The sequence below is a fragment of the Pseudophryne corroboree genome, chromosome 9, assembly GCF_028390025.1.
Source record: "Pseudophryne corroboree isolate aPseCor3 chromosome 9, aPseCor3.hap2, whole genome shotgun sequence".
Taxonomy (NCBI): Eukaryota; Metazoa; Chordata; class Amphibia; order Anura; family Myobatrachidae; genus Pseudophryne; species Pseudophryne corroboree.
The window spans coordinates 274,420,567-274,439,544 of NC_086452.1; the positions used below are offsets into that span (position 1 = coordinate 274,420,567).

General features: G+C 47.1%; 1 protein-coding gene across 3 annotated transcripts in view; it reads right to left on the reverse strand.

Annotated features, from left to right (window-relative positions):
• The window catches only part of UCHL5 (ubiquitin C-terminal hydrolase L5), a 667,016-nt gene that overhangs the window by 27,036 nt on the left and 621,002 nt on the right, over positions 1–18,978 (reverse strand). For all 3 annotated transcript variants that reach the window (XM_063940312.1, XM_063940311.1, XM_063940310.1), the window contains one exon: positions 16,593–16,706. In XM_063940312.1, the coding sequence (XP_063796382.1) occupies positions 16,593–16,706 (114 nt within the window). The remainder of the gene's footprint in view (positions 1–16,592; positions 16,707–18,978) is intronic.

Sequence of the window (18,978 nt, forward strand, 5' to 3'; positions counted from 1 at the left end):
GAAAAAACACAAATATTAGCACCTTCCTGTCAGCTGTCCTCCTCCCTGTCCCTCAGTGGCGGGGGTTGTTTATAGTGGAGTGCTGCGAATACTGAGCAGTGGGCGGTTGGGCATATGTGGAAGTGGGTGGGCAAGGAAAGCTGTGGATGCAGGCAGAAACTGGAAGATGTGTATACAGGCGGGTGGGCTGGCTGGATGGTGAGAGGCGGCAGCCGTGACCTATGATATCACACCACCGCATCTTCAAGGCATACGTCACGGCTGAAGCACGACTGATCCTCTAAGAGCCCGGGCCAACAGTTCACTCTGAAGGTGCAGGAAACTGCTCTGGCTCCGCGGCACACCTTGTAACTGGTCGCGGCACACTAGTGTGCCACAGCACACTGGTTGAAAAAGCCTGCTCTAGCCCAAACCCCTGCGCAGTGTAGACAGCACCAGCAGAGATAAAGGAGAGATATGGTGACTAAATCACAGAGAAAAATACGTAATACAGTATATCTTTGTGAAAATCCTATATTAGATAACACCTGACGCATCAAGCTCCCTCAGGTTATAGAATATAGGGATAGTAGGTTGAGTGAAAAACACGAAATGGACACCACTCAGCTATCAAATGCACCTACAAATAGTCACAGTCTGTACAATGCAGAGGTTATTACTAACAATAATACTGCACTGGACTAGCTTACACAGCTATATAACAATAGATATAACAGTACACAGTAAGAACTGGATGTATATCACAGGGTAATTGTACTAGGAAACCTTGAATAAGTGCACACTTTCTTAACTTAACACTGACTAAAAAAGGCAGGTAGAATACTCAAGTGTCTTGTAAAGTCACAGCACTGACAACCAGGCGGCTTTACATAGGAGGATTTGCCCAAGCATTCCCAGGAACAGTGAGCTGAGGGATAATGGCACCACAGACACTGCCAGGGAGTGAGAGAGAGACAGATATGCAGCTCCAGGGCGGGAACATTTGCAGAAAATGGCGCCCTGGGGCAGGGGCTTCAGGTCCAAGCTCTATCCCCCTGCTGGCAAAACCACCGGGTACTGCGGGCTCTAATAAAACGGTTTCTAGAGAAAACTTGACCTGTCCCATGCCCTGGTAATCTAGTGGGATCGCCTGTACTGCCACAGTGTCCACCGCCAGCGCGCGCGGCCCGCCTCCTACTTACCGCGCCGGATCGCGATAAACACCGGGTCCCACTTACCACCTCCCGAAGCGTGGCCACGCGATCCCGGAGAGCCCCCGTCGTGTGTGCCTGACAAGATGAAAACCGGAGCCTCCTGCTGTAGTTACCCGGCAACCAGGGCTCGGGAGTGTACAGCGCCGCTGGGGAGAGCCGGAGCTGCAGCCGTGAATGTCCACTGACATGTAACACTGCTGCTGCCCTTGAAGTCTTCACTTTTTTCCTCAGAAAAAAAGCTCTTCCTAGGGCTGCCTGGAGCAGCCCCTCTGTTAAGTGTCTGCTACTGCAGCACCAACTACAAAACTGAGCTCCTGTGCAGGGAGGCGGGGTGATATAGGAGGCGGCGCTGTGCATTCTGGGAACAGTCAAAGCTTTGAGCCTGTTCGTGCCTCGGATCAAGATCCTACTCTACACCCCACTGTCCATTCCTTGTGGAGCCCAGTGTACCCCGCAGCAGAAAATTTTATTTTCTGATTTCGGACATGGTTAGAAGCAGACTACAGGCATCCCGGGCTACAGCTAAGGGATTCTGATCGAGAAGACCTAGAAGTCAAACATTTTAATAAAAGTAAGCCAAGGATGTAGGAGCTGGAGATTTTTTGCTTAAATTTAAAGTGCCCAAACTTCTGCCACTGCACTCTATAAACTGTGTGTTATTATTTTATGTTACAAAACATTTAAAATTTGCTGCAATATTGCCTCACAGTAGATTAGCTCCCATTTAAACTGGTAAAAAGCAAATTGCTGAACTAGATGCAACTGCCTTATAACTGGTCTCCAACAGTGGATCATTAAAATAACTCTGCACATAGGGTGTAATTCAGATCTGATCGCAGGAGCAAATGTTGTTGAAATCTAAATTGCAGTGTAAAAATAAAGGAGCCCGTATTTACCCTGCACAGAAACAATATACCGTATATACTCGAGTATAAGCCGACTTTTTCAGCACTTTTTTTTGTGCTGAAAAAGCCACCTCGGCTTATACTCGAGTCAGTGACAGGCAGAGGCAGAGCAGTGTGAAGGAGGGACACGAAGCGCACAGCGCGCGGCTCTCCTGTGTCCCTCCTGCATCTCCGGCGGCAGCAGCGGCGGTTCTATTACAGGAAGTACCCGTTCGTGACCTCTGATCATGAACCGGCACTTCCTTTAATAGACCTGGCGCGGCCGCCGAAGATGCAGGAGGGACACAGGAGAGGCGCGTGCTGTGCGCTTCGTGTCCCTCCAGAAGACAGCGCGGGATCGACGGAGGGGTAAGTAACAACACTGTGGGGCATACCTGGCACTTGGGGAGGGAGCATATCTGGCAGCATGAGGGGGTATATGTGGCAGCATGAGGGGACGTATCTGGCAGCATGAGGTGACATATCTGGCAGCATGAGGGGACATATCTGGCAGCATGAGGGGGCATATGTGGCATCATGAGGGGACATATCTGGCAGCATGAGGGGACATATCTGGCAGCATGAGGGGACATATCTGGCAGCATGAGGGGGCATATCTGGCAGCATGAGGGGGCATATCTGGCAGCATGAGGGGACATATCTGGCAGCATGAGGGGGCATATCTGGCAGCATGAGGGGGCATATGTGGCATCATGAGGGGGCATATGTGGCAGCATGAGGGGACATATGTGGCAGCATGAGGGGACATATCTGGCAGCATGAGGGGACATATCTGGCAGCATGAGGGGGCATATGTGGCAGCATGAGGGGCATATGTGGCAGCATGAGGGTCATATGTGGCAGCATGAGGGACATATGTGGCAGCATGAGGGCATATCTGGCACATCAGGCACTGTGGGGGCATATCTGGCAGTGTGGGGGCATATCTGGCAGTGTGGGGGCATATCTGGCAGTGTGGGGGCATATCTGTCACTGTGGGGGCATATCTGTCACTGTGGGGGCATATCTGTCACTGTGGGGGCATATCTGGCAGTATGAGGGCATATCTGGCACTGAGGGCTGTGTACGGCTAGAGCTGCATTTCCCACCCTAGGCTTATACTCGAGTCAATAAGTTTTCCCAGGTTTTTGTGGTAGAATTAGGTGCCTCGGCTTATATTCGGGTCGACTTATACTCGAGTATATACGGTAACCCACCCAAATCTAAAGGCCCATATAGACGGGCCGATGTGGGAGAGATGTGTGCTGAGCGAAACGCTCAGCACATATCTCTCCCGTCGCTCAGCACAGCGCGATCTGTGCAGAGCGTGCGGGGGTAGATGGGGGGAGCACTCATTTCACCCTGCGGGTGAAGTGAGCGACCCGCTAGATTGGTCAGATTGCTTAGAATATCGCTCCGTGAGTACCCTCTTAACTCTCTCTGCATATGTTATATCTGAATCCCCCCCGCCCCTCCCCCCTGCAGTGCACGTGGTTTTTTGCCCATTAGCTAACAAATTTGCTGCTGTGATCAGATCTGAATTAGGCCCATAGTAAGGTGCATAACAGCACTGGGGTCATAGGTTTGATTACAATTAATGCCCTAACTGTGCAATTTGAATGTTCTCCCTGTACATGCATAGGTTTTCTTCAACTACTTAGAGAATTTGCAGGTCAATGCAATTGTGTTTGAATTAATTAAAAAAAAAGGAAATAAATTATATTTCTGATAAATAGACAAAATCCTTTAATACATTTTTCTGAGACAACAATGAAGAGTTCTACAAACCTGTGATGGGTTCTACCTATCATCTGCATTAATAGATCTGGGAGAAGACACATTGAGCCAAATTACATATACAGGTAGTATGACTCCAAAGCCTATACACTTTCATCTAGAGCAGTGGTTTCATCTAGAGCACCTGGGGTGCCTTGGGACACTTGCAGGTGTGCCTCGGGTTGGTGGTCCAGAAGAAAATCAAATTCTAACTGATTTTCTTTATACATTTTTCGATAAGAAATATTTGCCTAGGAGCACTGTGAAAAAAAATTCTGATATGCCAGGGTGCCAGGATTCCCAAAAGTTTGGGAACCACTGATCTAGAGCAATGGTTCCTAACCGGTGGTACGTGTACCCCCGGGGGTACGCGCCGGACTGCAGAACGGTACTTCAAATTGAAGCCGAAATTGGCGGCTGTGTGACCCGGCGCATTTGCAGTTGCGCATGGAGGACGCCGGGTCACACCACCACGGCCGGATGTAGGAACCCCCGGGGCAGTCGCGTATGGAGGACGCTGGATCACCCCGCCACAGCTGGATGTAGGAAGTGCTATTGTGCTCGGATCCACCTCTCCAAGTGCAACTGTAAATACATAAAGTGTCTTGTGGGTCTGTGTTTGCTATTATGGCACATTGGTTATTGCTTACATTATTTTCTTGCTTTGCCTGTATTATGGCGATTGGTATTGCTGGGATTTGGTCATAGTATTATCATGTTTCAAGTTTCTATGATGTGACTGAATGGTAAGTCCTGGAGCAGACAACATTACTATCTAACAAAAACAAACTTGTCTGGCGATGACGAATGGGTGTGGGGGGGGGATTTATGAGACGAGGGGGGTACTCAAAAATTAAAAGCCTACTTAAGGGGTATGGGAAAGAAAAAAGGTTGGGAACCGCTGATCTAGAGCACAGGTCTTTATTATGTGAACGAATGCTGTAATTTTCCAACAGCAGTATAATACAGTGCTTATCTATGTGTAGATTAGAATAAAGAAAATTGCTTATTTTGGGTTTCTGATTAGCAAGTAGCACCTTGAGCCTTTTTAATTTTACCAAATCACTGACTTATGCTAAAGCTAAGGATAACTACACTATAAACTGTATGTTGTTTGCTCCACAACAGAACCCAAAATAAAAAGAATTACTTAAATTATCTGCATTGGAGAGATGCGTTAAAAGTGTCAAGTCTTAATGGCACTCATGTCATGATCTAGGAGGCAGCGGGCCAGAGTAATTGACCTCGGCTGTCCTTATTAGGTCCTAGTAGAGGACATCAGGGAAGAGTAATGTTCCAGTCTACCGCCATCGCTCATGTACTTCAACACCAGCCCAATCTAGCAATAAATCAAGACACTTTTATTCACAATAACACATGAAATAGAATTTTAATTACCTACTGGTAAATCCTTTTCTCTTAGTCCATAGAGGATACTGGGGTCCATACTGGGTACCATGGAGTATAGACGAGTCCACTAGGAGCCATGGGCACTTTAAGAATTTGATAGTGTGGGCTGGCGCCTCCATCTACGCCCCTCCTTCCAGACAGTCTAGGAAACTGTGCCCGAGGAGACGAACATACTTCTAGAAAAGGCTAGATATTGATAGTATTGAGATTCTGAACCAGCACCCACAACAAAAGGAAAGCCAAGCTAAACAAACTTGGAACAGGAACGGCTGAACCAACATTACTTAACCAAGTAGCAGTGCAGTAAGAACGAAGCACCGGGCAGGCACCCAGTATCCACTATGGACTATGAGAAAAGGATTTACCGGTAGGTAATTAAAATCCTATTTTCTCTTACGTCCTAGAGGATACTGGGGTCCATTTAGTACCATGGGGATGTACCAAAGCTCCCAAACCGGGAGGGAGAGTGCTGAGGTTCCTGCAGAACTGGCTGACCAAATTGTAGGTCCTCAGAGCAGAGGCCAAAGTATCGAACTTGTAGAAATTTGCAAATGTGTTCAAACCTGACCAAGTAGCTGCTCGGCAGAGCTGTAAAGGCGATACTCCCTGGGCAGCCGCCCAGGAAGAACCCACTGACCTAATAGAATGGGCCTGTACAGATTTTGGATATGGCAAACATTCCATGGAATAAGCATGCTGGGTAGTAAGTCTGATCCAGCGTGCAATAGTCTGCTTTGAAGCAGGACACCCAATCTTATTGGGATCATAAAGAACAAACAGGGAGTCCGTCTTTCTGTGACAAGCTGTTATTTTCACATACACCTTCGAAGTCCTTACAACATCCAAAGACTTTGAAGTTGCAGAGGTGTCGGTGACAACCGGGACCACAATAGGTTGGTTGATGTGAAAAGCAGACACCAGCTTAGGCAGACATTTTTGACGAGTTCTGAGTTCAGCTCTGTCCTCATGGAAAATTAAATAGGGACGTTCAAGAACGCCTGGACCTCAGGCGTTTACGCGTTTCTCCGCCTTCAAGTCAGATCGGCGTTCTGACTTGAAGGCGGAGAAACGCGTAAACCCTTTTAAACTTTTTACAAGCCGGCTTTTTGCTTATTCCATCATACTGAGGAGATCAATACGCTCTACATGTCCTGAAAGTTAACGGATATCCAAGGAGAGAGCGGCACCTGTAACAGTGCTTGCCGTGCGGCTCACGTGCAGTGTGCAGCCCGACACAAAGTACAGAGAGAGCGAGTCACGAAACGGCTTGGGGAGAGAGAAGCGCTTGAAGCAGCGCCGGCCGCCCAGTCCATGTGCGGTGTGCAGCCCAGCACAGAGAACGAGGTGAGCACTTAATAATACACCTCGTCCCAATGGAAACACTGCTGAAAAGCTCTCATACTATCAGCTAAACAGCCACTCGTGTAAAGAAAAGCTTTGTTCCCTCTATGTTACACTGATTAAGAGACTGTTTCACCTCAGTTAAAAATTAATCAAACCTTTCTTGGTGAGCCTGTATTATTCCTGGGCAACTTTTAAATATCTATAAACTAAACGCTTTCACCTGACCTCCTGATATGTCCGCATACAAAGGAACTGCTACCAGCGGACGGGAAGAGTGATTATAATTATAATATTGGGCTCACATATAGGTGAAACAAAACATCAGCATTTGGATACTTGATAATTCTAAAGGACATTCTATATTGCAGATCTATATTACAGATTTATATTTATTAATCAATTTGCTTTTTAAATTTCTTATTTTTATGTATATGATTGTTTAAACAGTGGAATATATTTGATTATATTTACCGTCCGGTAATAACAAAAACAATCTTTTTATTAGAACTGTATAATAAACCAAAAATTATATATATTGGTATATGGTGTATTTAATAATAATATTTTTATATCAGCGCCTCTATCTTTTCCCATTCGTGGGAAAAACTTTTGTTTTTGATTCCGAAGTTGTCTACTCCCGGATGAAGACCGCTGACAATGCCACAGCATTTCTCTCTGCCCAGAGGAGAATTCTTGACACCTCTGACATTGCTGCTCTGCTTTTCATTCTGCCCTGTCGGTTTATGTACGTCACTGCCGTCACATTGTCCGACTGCACCTGAATGGCTCGATCTTGAAGATGATGCGAGGCCTGCAGAAGGGCGGTTTATATGGCCCCGATTTTCAGAAAGTTGATTGGAAGGACGACTTCTTGACTTGACCATCTTCCTTGAAACTGCACCCCCTGAGTGACTGCTCCCCAACCTCTGAGGCTTGCGTCTGTGGTTAGCAAAATCCAGTTCTGAATTCCGAACTCCTGACCCTCGATGAGGTGAGAAGTCTGTAGCCGCCACAGAGGGGAGATCCTGGCTTTTGGTGACAGATGGATCTCCTGGTGCATGTGAAGATGCGATCCGGACCATTTGTCCAGCAGATCGAGCTGGGTCTTGCGTGAAACCTTCCGTATTGAAGAGCCTCGTAAGAGGTCACCATTTTCCCCAGAAGGCGAATGCATAGTAGCACCAATATCCAGGTTCGCTTCAGGACATCCCGAACCATCGACAGGATTACTAATACCTTATCCATTGGAAAGGAACACCTTCTGCAACTCCGTATCCAGTATCATTCCCAGGAATGGAAGCCTCCATGTTGGCTCTGGGTGAGATTTCGAAAGATTCAGAATCCACCCATGATCCTGGAGAAGTTTGGTTGAGAGAGCAATGCTATCCAGCAACCTTTCCCTGGATGGTGCTTTTACCAGGAGAACGTCCAGGTACGGAATTATGTTCACTCCCTGTTTGTGGAGTAGAAACATCATCTCTGCCATCACCTTGGTGAACACCCTCGGTGCTGTGTAGAGGCCAAATGGCAGGGCCTGGAACTGGTAGTGACAGTCCTGCAGTGGAAACCGTAGATAAGCCCGATGAGACGGCCAGATCGGAATGTGAAGGTACGCATCCTTGATATCCAGATACACTAGTTATTCCCCCTCCTCCAGACCTGAGATCACAGCTCTCAGAGACTCCATCTTGAATTTGAACACTCGCAAGTACTGTACGTGTTCAACGACTTGAGGTTCAAAATTGGTCATACCGAACCGTCCGGTTTCGGTACTAAAAACAAGTTGGAATAGTACCCCTTGTTTAGCTGATGAGGTGGAACTGGAACAATGACATAAGTCTGTACCGGTTTGTGGATGGCATGTTGTAAAGTTATACTTGCCTCTTGTGAGGCAAGCCTCATTTTAAGAATCTGTGAGGTGGGAGCTCTTGGAACTCCAGTCTGTAGCCCTGGGAAATAGGATTTATGACCCAGGGATCCTGGCAAGAATTTGACAAGATTTGACTGAAGAATTGTAGGCGAGCTACCACCTGACAGCCTGCCAAGCATTGTCATGCTGAAGTCTTTGAGGAAGCAGAGCCTGAGCTCTGTTCCTGAGCACCAGCTGTTGCTGATTTGCGTGGTTTACCTCTTGCGCCGCTGGAGGGCGTAGAAGCACCTCTGGATTTGCCCTTGAACTTGGCAGTCCGAAGGACTGTAACTTAGAAGCTGAATAAGTCTTCTTGGTTGGGGGGGCTGCGGAAGGAAGATACATAGACTTACCCACAGTAGCTGTGGAGATCCATTAGTCTAATTCATCTCCTGTGAATGGTAAGCATTCCACGCCTTTCCTGGATTCTGCATCAGAAGTCCATTGGCGCAGCCACAAGCCTCTGCATGCAGAAATGGGCGTGCTTAATGCAAGCACCACCGGTGCTTGCATTAAGCACGCCCATTTCTTTTATGGCTTCCACCATAAAGTTTGCAGAGTCCTGTATATGTTGCAGGAGTAAAACAACATCCCTCCTAGATAAGGAATCTAACCCCTCAATTAGGTTACCTGACCATTTTGCAATGGCTTTAGTGATCCACGCACATGCAATAGTGTGTCTTTGGGCCATCCCAGCAGCTGTGTACAATGATTTGAGTGTAGTCTCAATTTTGCGATCAGCCGTGTCTTTCAGGGAGGCTGCTCTAGGAACAGGAAATACAATTTTACGTGACAGCCTAGAGACTGATGCGTCCACTATCGGTGGATTTTCCCATTTTTTCCTATCCTCCAGAGGAAAAGGAAAAGATGAGAGACACCTTTTAGGGATCTGAAACTTCTTATATGGATTAATCCATGGTTCATCAAACATGGTTCATCAAACAATGTATTCAATTCCTTTGACTCTGGAAAAGTGACTGAGGACTTCTTTTTTACATTAAAATAGGATTTTAATACCTACCGGTAAATCGTTTTTTCTTAGTCCGTAGAGGATGCTGGGGATGCTTCAAGAACCATGGGGTATAGACGGGATCCGCAGGAGACATGGGCACACTATAAGACTTTGAATGGGTGTGAACTGGCTCCTCCCTCTATGCCCCTCCTCCAGACTCCAGTTATAGGAACTGTGCCCAGGGAGACGGACATTTCGAGGAAAAGGATTTATTTAATTATTTTAAACTAAGGTGAGATACATACCAGCTCACACCACTAACACGCCGTACAACATGGCATTCAACAACAACGCATGCAACGGCATGACCAACAACAGTCACAGATTGACTGAACTCAACGCAACATGAACGGAACTATAACCAAACTTAGTCCTCTACGGACTAAGAGAAAAGGATTTACCGGTAGGTATTAAAATCCTATTTTCTCATACGTCCTAGAGGATGCTGGGGATGCTTTAAGAACCATGGGGTTTATACCAAAGCTCTAAAACGGGCGGGAGAGTGCGGATGACTCTGCAGCACCGATTGACCAAACAAGAGGTCCTCCTCAGCCAGGGTATCAAATTTGTAAAACTTCGTAAAGGTGTTTGATCCCGACCAAGTAGTAGCTCGGCAAAGTTGTAACGCCGAGACTCCCCGGGCAGCCGCCCAGGATGAGCCCACCTTTCTGGTAGAATGGGCTTTCACAGATTTCGGTAACGGCAATCCTGCCGTAGAATGAGCCTGCTGAATCGTATTACAAATATTGTTGGGAGCCCACAGGACAAACAGAGCCTCTGTTTTCCTAATCTGCGCAGTTCTGGCGACATAGATCTTCAAAGCTCTGACCACATTGAGAAACTTTGACTCCACCAAGGCATCAGTAGCCACTAACACCACAATTGGCTGGTTAACATGAAATAATGAAACCACTTTTGGCAGAAATTGCTGACGAGTTCTCAACTCCACTCTATCAGCATGGAAAATCAAATAGGGGCTTTTGTGAGACAAAGCCGCCAACTCAGACACTCGCCTTGCAGACGCCAAGGCCAACAACATGACCACTTTCCAAGTAAGGAATTTTAACTCAACCTTGCGCAAAGGTTCAAACCAATGTGATTGCAAGAATTGCAACACCACATTAAGGTCCCATGGTGCCACTGGGGGCACAAAGGGAGGTTGGATGTGCAGCACGCGCCTTTTACGAAGGTCTGAACTTCTGGAAGGGAGGCAAATTCTTTTTGAAAATAGATCGACAAGGCCGCAATCTGTACTTTAATAGAGCCTAACTTTAGGCCCGCATCCACACCTGCTTGTAGGAAATGGAGCAAACGCCCCAGGTGAAATTCTTCCGTAAGAACCTTCTTGGATTCACACCAAGACGCATATTTTCTCCAAATACGGTGGTAATGCTTCGCCGTTACTTCTTTCCTAGCCTGAAGAAGTGTAGGAATGACTTCACTGGGAAAACCCTATCGGGCTAGGATTTGGCGTTCAACCGCCACGCCGTCAAACGCAGCCACGGTAAGTCCTGATACACTCACGGCCCCTGTTGTAACAGGTCCTCCCGAAGAGGAAGAGGCCAGGGATCTTCTATGAGCAACTCCTGAAGATCTGGATACCAGGCCCTTTTTGGCCAATCAGGAACAATGAGGATCGCCTGAACCTTTGTTCTTCTTATAATTTTTATCACCTTTGGAATGAGTGGATGTGGAGGGAACACATAGACCGACTGAAACACCCACGGTGTCACTAGGGCGAGCACCGCTATCGCCTGAGGTTCCCTTGATCTGGAACAATATCTCTGAAGTTTCTTGTTGAGGCGGGACGCCATCATGTCCACTTGAGGAACTCCCCAACGACTTGTCACTTCTGCAAAGACCTCTTGATGAAGACCCCACTCTTCGGGATGGAGATTGTGTCTGCTGAGGAAGTCTGCTTCCAGTTGTCCATTCCTGGAATGAAGACCGCTGCAAGAGCGCTGGCATGTCTTTCCGCCAAGCGAAGAATCTTCATGGCCTTGACCATCACCGCTCTGCTCTTTGTTCCGCCTTGGCGGTTTATGTAAGCCACTGCTGTCACGTTGTCTGACTGAATCAAGACCGGCAGACCTCGAAGATGATGCTCTGCTTGCAGTATGCTGTTGTGGATGGCTCTTAATTCCAGAATGTTTGTGTGTAGACAAGCTTCCTGGCCTGACCACTTTCCCTAAAAGTTTCTTCCCTGTGTGACTGCTCCCCAGCCTCGGAGGCTTGCATCCGTGGTCACCAGGATCCAATCCTGAATCCCGACCCTGCGTCCCTCCAGAAGGTGAGAACTGTGCAGCCACCACAGAAGGGAAATTCTGGTCCTGGGAGATATAATTATTTTCCTGTGCATGTCCAGGTGAGACCCGGACCACTGGTCCAGCAGGTTTCACTGAAATACCCTGGCATGGAACCTGCCATACGGAATGGCCTCGTAGGCCGCCACCATCTTCCCCAGCAACCGAGTGCAGTGAAGAGCTGACACCTTTGCCCGTTTTAGAATCTGTTTTACCATGTTCTGTATTTCCACTGGAAGAAAAACTCTCTGCAATTCTGTATCCAGAATCATACCCAGGAACGACAGCCGTGTCGTTGGATCCAACTGTGATTTTGGCAAATATAGGAGCCAACCGTGTTGTTGCCGAATCGTCAGTGAAAGAGCAACATTCTTCAACAATTGCTCCTTGGACCTCGCCTTTATGAGGAGATCGTCCAAGTACGGGATAATTGTGATTCCCTGCTTGCGCAGGAGAACCATCATTTCCGCCATCACTTTGGTGAAAATCCTCGGAGCCGTGGACAGACCAAACGGCAACGTCTGAAATTTGTAATGACAATCCTGCACAGCAAATCTCAGGTAAGCCTGATGTGGAGGATATATGGGGACATATAAGTAGGCATCTTTTATGTCGACCGACACCATAAAATCCCCCTCCTCCAGACTGAAGATCACTGCTCGTAGAGACTCCATCTTGAACTTGAATTTTTTCAGAAAGAAAGTGAGGGATTTTAGGTTTAGAATCGGTGTGACTGAGCCATTCGGCTTCAGGACCATGAACAGGGTCGAATAAAAACCTTCCCCCTGTTGAGACGGGGGTACCGTGACAATCACTTGATTTTGACACAACTTTAGTATCGCAGCGCTTACTATCTCCCTTTCTGGAAGAGAAGCTGGCAAGGCCAATTTGAAAAATCGGTGAGGGGGCACGTCTTGAAACTCTAACTTGTACCCTTGGGTTACTATGTCTACTATCCAAGTATCTAGGTCCGAGTGCACCCAGACCTGACTGAAAAGTTTGAGACGTGCCCCCACTGGAGCGGATTCCCGCAGAGTAGCCCCCGCGTCATGCGGTGGATTTGGTAGAAGCCGGAGAGGACTTCTGCTCCTGGGAACGTGCCACAGCCTGTGACCTTTTTCCCCTTCCTCTCCCCCTCGCAGCAAGGAAGGAGGACCCACGTCCTTTTTTTAATTTATTGGGGCAAAAGGACTGCATCTGATAGTGAGGTGATTTCTTCCTCTGTGCAGGGACATAAGGTAAAAATGAAGACTTACCCGCAGTAGCCGTCGACACCAGGTCAGCCAAACAAGACCCTACCGTTAGACTCCATCGCCTTCTATGAGTAAGCATCAGCATTCCATTGATGTATCCACAACGCTCTCCTTGCTGAGACCGCCATGGCATTGGCCCTTGAACCCAAAAGGCCAATATCCCTTAAAGCTTTTTTAAATATGCTGCAGCGTCCCTGATGAGAACCAAAGTCAAAAGCACACTATCCCTGTCTAGGGAATCTACCTCAGATGACAACTTATCTGCCCACCGTTCAATAGCGCTACTCACCCATGCCGCAGCAACGACAGGCCAGAGTAGCGACCCCGTAGTGACATAAATAGATTTCAGTTTATTTTCCTGCTTACGATCCGCAGGATCCTTTAGGGCTGCCGTGTCAGGAGACGGAAGCGCCAGCTTTTTGGATAGACGCGATAAACCTTTGTCTACCGTAGGGATTGACTCCCACCTTTCCCTGTCCCCAGAAGGGAACGGATATGCCACTGGAATTCTTTTGGGAACATGTATCCTTTTGTCAGGATTTTACCAAGCTTTTTCAAAGTTTGTTCAGCTTATGAGAGGGAGGAAACGTTACCTCAGGTTTCTTTCCTTTATACATACAGACCCTAGTATCAGGAATAGCGGGGTCCTCAGTGATATGTAAACCATCTTTTATTGCCACAATCATGTACTGAATACTTTTAGCCAGTTTTGGATGTAATCTGGCATCACTATAGTAGACACTGGAAGTCCGTGTCGGTATCTGTATCTGCTATCTAGGTAAATTGCAGTTTCTGTGGCCCCGAAGGAGCCTGGGCCTATGACAAAGCATCTTCCATGGATTTCCTCCATGTCTGGTACTTAGACTCAGATTTATCAAATCTCTTAGCTAACTTAGTCACATTTGCATTTAAAACACTTAACATTCACCCAATCATCTGTCGGCGGTGCCGACACTGCCACTCTCACATAATTGTCTGTCCCCACTCCAGCCTCCTCCTGGGAAGAGCATTCAGCATCAGACATGTCGACACAACCACACGTACCGACACAACTACACTGGGGCTATAGGAGACAGACCCACACTAAAGCCTGCCACAGAGACACAGAGAGTTCTGTCAGCTCACACCCAGCGCCTATCCCAGTACTGAGGCCAGTAATAAGACTGCCCAGACCTGCTAGTGCCTTTTTCATATAAAATAAATCACCAAATTTTCAGCGCCCCCCTGTTTTGCACCCTGTTACTTGGACAGTGTGGAGGTCAGGGCCAGCGTCTCTGCAGCCTTCTGTGAAGAGAAAAAATGGCGCTGGTCAGAGCTGTGCGGGCTAAGCCTCGCCCACTACATGGCGTGCTTTCGTCCCGCTCAAAATCTTTATACTGACGGGGGTCCCTTATCTAGTGCCTGGGCACTATTAACTTCTATGCCAGTGCTGTCTGAGGTCCGACCATGCCGCCCAGGGCGCCCCCCCTGCACTCTGCAGTGCCGTGAACTGTGTGGGAGCATGGTGCGCAGCGCGGTACCTCAGACGCGTCTTCTGCCGTCACTGAGGTCTTCTGTTCTTCTCATACTCACCTGGCTTCAATCTTCTGGCTCTGTGAGGGGGGTGACGGTGCAGCTCCGGGAACAAGCAGCTAGGCGTACCAAGTGATCGAACCCTCTGGAGCTAATGGTGTCCAGTAGCCTAAGAAGCAGAGCCCTTGAACTCTTAAGAAGTAGGCCTGCTTCTCTCCCCTCAGTCCCGCAATGCAGGGAGCCTGTTGCCAGCAGGTCTCCCTGAAAATAACAAACCTAATAAAGTCTTTTCCTGAGAAACTCTGGAGAGCTCCTCAGTGTGCATACAGTCTCACTGGGCACAAAATCTAACTGGAGTCTGGAGGAGGGGCATAGAGGGAGGAGCCAGTTCACACCCATTCAAAGTCTTATAGTGTGCCCATGTCTCCTGCGGATCCAGTCTACACCCCACGGTTCTTGAAGCATCCCCAGCATCCTCTAGGACGTATGAGAAAATAAGATTCCTTACACTCCTCTGACACCATATCAGGAATATGCAGAACATCTCTGAACAGCCTCTATTCCCTGTGACAGAGCTGCATTCCCCTTCCCTCTGAGTCCCCCTCCTCCATGTCTGACCTGTCAGCGTCAGTTTGCAGGATATGGGTCAGAGATCGCTTTTGCGGACAAATGGGACAGGATTGAGACGCTGTCTTGGGGTCTGAATCTCTGTTCATAAACTCATCAACAGTCGTTTTAAGTATTGAGTCTCTTTCTCATTGCGTGACAATTTTGTAGAAAGAGTTGGGATCATTCCCTTAAAAGAATTAACCCATTCCGGTTCAGCCCCGCAAGTCTGTGAACCCTGAGTACCCAGTAGTGAGCCCCCTGGTGAAGAGGAACACTCTGCAGTACAAGACAAACACTCTTTGCCTGACGTAATGTAATGTGACGTGACAGCACACACACAGAGGAACGGTTAAGCACAATTAACCCACAAAGAGTCTTTCAGGGAAACACAGAGATGTTTGGAGCCAGCCACCACTGCACCCTTATCGCTAATGACAAGCTTAGCCGTGTCGCAGACTAAGTACCCTGATAGGGGACTTAATACACTAGTAATCACACCCCTCCCTGCTATGACCCCCTGGTACCGCTGAGGTACTTTGGAGTCACACTGGATGAGCTGCGCGTCCCTGTCCTGCTGGATCCTCTCATAGTGAAGACCCGCCCCTTCAATGGCGCGCAGACTTCCCGCTTTTTTTTAATACTGGCTGAGGAATCTGGTGCTTAAAATGGACATTTTAAGGCTGTTGTGCCAGTATGGGTACTGTGTACAGTGTATGGGGAAGCAGTTGTGTACTGTGTCTGGAGACGTCTTCTGCCCCGTTTATGTGACGCACGTCTCCGTATGCTCATGCCGCCATAATGGCCAGCGCCCCATATTCACCACTCTTCTGGCTCTGTTAGGGGTGACAGTGTGCTGCAGGACTGTACGCTCGCCGTGATGGGCTTGCAAATAGGTCCCTCAGGAGCTTAGTGTCCTGTTAGCGGGAACGGGACCATTAACCCTTCAAGAGGGTGGGCCGTTCCCCCCCTAAGTCCCACGAAGCAGGCAGGCTGGTGCCATCGAGCCCTGCCTGAAAATAACAAACATAAAATAAATGCAAAATACTCTTCAGGAGCTTCCTTCAGCGTGACCGGCTCCTCCGGGCACATTTTCTAAATTGAGTCTGGTAGGAGGGGCATAGAGGGAGGAGCCAGCCCACACTATCAAATTCTTAAAGTGCCCATGGCTCCTAGTGGACCAGTCTATACCCCATGGTACTAAATGGACCCCAGAATCCTCTAGGACATAAGAGAAATAATGCACTGTACCACATGTGCTCTATTCAAACTATGTCATCTGAGAGAACTGTACAATTGCGTCTTTGTAAAAGCTATACTATGTTAAATATATTTTGAATTCATGAAATCATATACTAGTCGGGAGTAAAAAATAATGTAAAAAAGTAACCTTGTATCTTTTACTCTTTTGGTTCTCTTCTTCCAGAAGGAGTTGATATTTAGCAACTTCGGACTGTATTGAGCTTATTAGACTGTTGCAATGGTCAGTCTTCATTGGCTCTACCTGTCATTAAGCAAAGATAAATGCAATTTAAAAACAAACACAGTAGTGCCATTTATTTTATCTTGTATTACACTGTATCATTGCTCAAAACCACACAGGCACCCCCGATTGTCACATTTTTATTTTAACACAATTAAAAAACTGGAAAATATAAACACAAATTTGAAACATCCTGTGGTTTTTATATATAAACAATGCGAAGGAGTCAATATACAGCACTCCTGAATGTGAAATGTCACTTTAAAACACCTAAATAGGGTGGCACTCGACTGGCCGGCTGTTGGGATCCCGGCACGCCGCATACCAGCGCCGGGATCCCGACCAACGGAATGCCGGCAACTATTCTCCCTTTTGGGGTGTCCATGACACCACCATGGCGAGTGCAGCTTGCCCGCAAGGGCTTTTTTGCATTCGCCCCGCTGCCGTCATCCGGCCCCGGTATGCTGAGTGCTGGGATCCCAACAGCCGGCCAGTCATACCACACCCCCTAAATACAGCAGCATTACTTTCTGTTGCCGAGATTCAAGGTTTTCTTCCGCTTTACTCACAGATGTGTTAAATATATACAAAAAATAAGCATACAATAAAATAATATAGTATAGTATTTTGAACTATGCTGAGTCCACCAAATATGAATTGAAGGTGAAATATATAAATCATAAGTGGATTAAAGTCATAATTAATATTCTTCAGTATTTCGAAGGAAAACAGGGAAGATTAACTACCATTGTTATTATCCTTTATTTAAATGGCAGCACAAGGGATCCGTATCGCCCAGTTACAGAGTACGTAAAAAATAAGCAAAACAAGAAAAAAAGTGACTTACAGTTTAAGACAATATAGGACAAGTACAGGGTGTATAAAAATATCTGCATCAGCGGACAACACTGAACTAAGTGTTAGGGTGGCAGAAAACAGGGATCTGACACCGTCGAAGTGAGTATGGAGTTGAAAATGTTTTTGAGTAAGAGAAGGAAAGGGACCTGATCATAGGAGCTTACATTCTAAAGGGGAAGGGCAGATAGACAAGGGTGACACAGATGGGGTAGACCGTGGGCATGGAACAGAGGGTTACGATGAGCATTGGCTAGGTTTGGTGAAGAAGTGGGTCTTGAGAGCCTGTTAAAGTGTTGTAGAGAGGTGGGGAGTCTGCTAGGAAGCAGCGCATAAATACGCTTGGTGGTAGAAGTGGGAGTAAGTAATCAGCGGGTAAGAGAGGCAGCATGTATTAGCGGAGCGAAGAGGACGGGCGGGAGGGTATAGGGAGATAAGGTCAAATATGTAAATGAGAGAAGAGTGAGTGAGAACTTCGTAGGTGTATGAGAAGCTTGAAATGGATTCTGAAAGTGAAGCGGAGCCAGTAAAAGGCTTGTAAGAGGGGCGGAGGATGCAGTTCGTTTGGTTAGGGAAAATGAGCCAGGTTGCAGCACTGAGGATAGATTGGAGTGGAGATAGGCATTTGTTAGGGACACCACAAAGGAAGAGATTCCAGTACTCCAGTCTGGAGATGGCCAGTGACTGGATAAGGGTCTTAGGAGGATATCCAATTATCCCCGGTAATTTGCGGGGGCTAATTGACCTGCCAGGGGCTATCTAGCCGCAGTTTATCAGAGATTTTGTTTCACCTGCCTTCGGCAGCAATAGGGCTATTTCAGCCAAAAACACACAGATTTAACTGAACCTGTGTGTATCGGGAGATCGTTTTTTTTTTTTTTTTTTACGCCTGATCCATTTTGGATAGCCTATAAAAAAAACAACAACAACAAAAAAACAAACCGTGTAACATCGGAAAAAGTAATTCGGACCCAATGTTTTACCGGGAATAATTTGATATCCCACTTAGTAGCATACTGGGTGAGAAAGGGTCTGACCCTGAAATATTTTTGAGAGATTAAAATGGCAGGATTGTACAAGGTCCTAAATGTGTGGTTTGAAGGAAGGGAATAGTCAAGGATTTCTCCAAGGCAGCACAATTGGGGGCTAGAGGACATAGTAGTGTGTTGGAGATAGACTCCATATATCAACGTCCTTCAGTCGTCTGTTTAATACCCTTGAGCATCAGTCAATGGTTCTGTACTTAGCAGCCGGCTGAAGACCAGAAATAATGAGACAACACACAGGAGATATGTAGAAGCTCAGCAAGTCATTTCTAATCTCACTCGTTGCTTTAGGAGCCTTTATACACAAATGAACAAAGGAATAAAGGTATGGCAGTGTGTTAGCCAATCAAAGTACACTGTGTGCAAAGATAAACAATGATTTAATGAAACCA